Raw genomic sequence first — 1,563 nt, 5'->3', positions numbered from 1 at the left:
TCCCCTAGCCCGTAATGAATTCAGACATATGTAAGAATTCTACTTAGAGAAGACACCTTCTAGAAATGTAAGCCAGAGATGGGACAGCTGAAATGAAAGTCTTCTCATGCCTGGGTTCAGCAGTTGCCTAGATGCCCACAAGTAGAGAGACAAAGCTTCTAATCAGAGGGTCAGAGCCCAAGCAAACAGCGGAAGGGGCTGGGCCCTCACCTCGGGAATCAGCCGCCGCCTCTTCACGCTGGGGACAGAGTCAGGCTGGCCATCGCCGCCCGGCTGCTTTCGCTTGCTGGAATCCTGGAGGGCAGTGAAGACGCTGTCCAGAGGGTGCTTCTCGGAAGACCTGGAACTCACTGAGCAGTCCAGGGCAGCATCTTCGGCCTCTGTCTCCACTTTCACAGTGTTATTTTTTAGAACTGTGGCAGAGAAGAAATAGGGCTCAGCGGGAAAGACCACTGGGCCGCTCGGAGGTTAGCAGGGTTCCCTGGGCAACCGGGTGTGTGTGGGCTGCCCTTTGACACTATCACTCAGATAATAAAGTGTAGTCACAATAAAACTGTGCTTTCCAACCTAGCGATTTTTATCTTACCGCGTTAGCGCTATACAATAAAACCACATTCTAAGAACTTTTTGTTCAAACTGGTTTTAAAGTCCTTTTGGGGGAGAAAGACAGGAGATGGAGAGAAAGAAACAAATACTACATTTTAAATACTTTTTAAAAAGTAACTCTGGAAAGGTACATCAGACACTTCTAGCAGCTGTATGGGTAGAGGGGGATGGGAACCAGGTGTGGGAGGAGAATTTCCATTGATTCTCCATTATGTAACTTTTTATATTTTTGAACCATGTAGTGTATGACCTAATAGAAAATACTAAATTAAAAATACTTTTTAAAAAGAAGCTTTTTTTTTACCTTCTTCTACATCTTCACTGAATTCAGTTGAGTTCATCTTCTATTCCACTAAATGAAAAGACAAAGACAAAGTCTTGATTTATTGCTTGATTTCTTTCTTAAGTTTCCACACCCATGAGCAATTCCCTTACCCTCCCAACCCTGGCTCTGAGGGATGGAAGCTTAAGCTGATACGGTCCCTAACGTCATGGGAAACTGCATCCTCTCAGTGTTCGTCCGCAGGTGCTCAGAAGCAGCCGGGCCTTCCGCATACCCTCTGGGAGCATTTCTCCAAAACTCCACGTGGGCAGAATGTGTCTTAGAGCATCGACTGAATCACTTTCAGATGGAGGGGGACCGCTATTTGAGAAAATCAAGTCTTACGAAAGACCCAAGTTCAGATGATCTCCTGTTAGTCCCCGCTTTCTAAATTCCAGCCCCAGAATGTAAAGGCTGACTGAGGATGTAGGCCATGGCTCCTCCGGACACAAGCGGGTCATAGGACTCCAGGCGCGTCCAGAAAGCCCCATGCTGCCCCTAATGGCAGCCATTAGTCCCACGGCGACCAAGGACTGGAAATGCGGCTAGTCCAAATGAAGATGTGCTGTAAGTGTAAGTACACACCAGATTTCAAAGATGTAGCAGAGAAAAAAAAAAAAAAAAAAAGGAAAAAA

The 1,563-nt window shown here is 46.2% G+C and overlaps 1 protein-coding gene across 1 annotated transcript; it reads right to left on the bottom strand.

Moving 5' to 3' along the window:
- Positions 1–140: 140 nt before the first annotated feature.
- On the bottom strand, positions 141–1,415 carry LOC100477306 (BEN domain-containing protein 3). Its single transcript, XM_034652888.1, has 2 exons — positions 911–1,415; positions 141–413 (listed from the first exon to the last, which is right to left on the bottom strand). Exons 1-2 carry the CDS (start codon positions 945–947, stop codon positions 163–165), a joined length of 288 nt encoding a protein of 95 aa, XP_034508779.1. The 5' UTR covers positions 948–1,415; the 3' UTR covers positions 141–162.
- Positions 1,416–1,563: the final 148 nt, after the last annotated feature.

Source organism: Ailuropoda melanoleuca, unplaced genomic scaffold (assembly GCF_002007445.2).
Source record: "Ailuropoda melanoleuca isolate Jingjing unplaced genomic scaffold, ASM200744v2 unplaced-scaffold68663, whole genome shotgun sequence".
NCBI lineage: Eukaryota > Metazoa > Chordata > Mammalia > Carnivora > Ursidae > Ailuropoda > Ailuropoda melanoleuca.
This window is presented reverse-complemented; position numbering and strand designations above follow the sequence as displayed.

What these genes read in the sequence shown, in the direction of transcription:
- LOC100477306 (XM_034652888.1), bottom strand. Translation starts at nt 947, where the DNA reads ATGAACTCAACTGAATTCAGTGAAGATGTAGAAGAAG. An exon ending in CAGTGAAGATGTAGAAGAAG is followed by an intron (nt 414 to 910) that starts GTAAAAAAAAAG and finishes TCTCTGCCACAG; the next exon opens with TTCTAAAAAATAACACTGTG.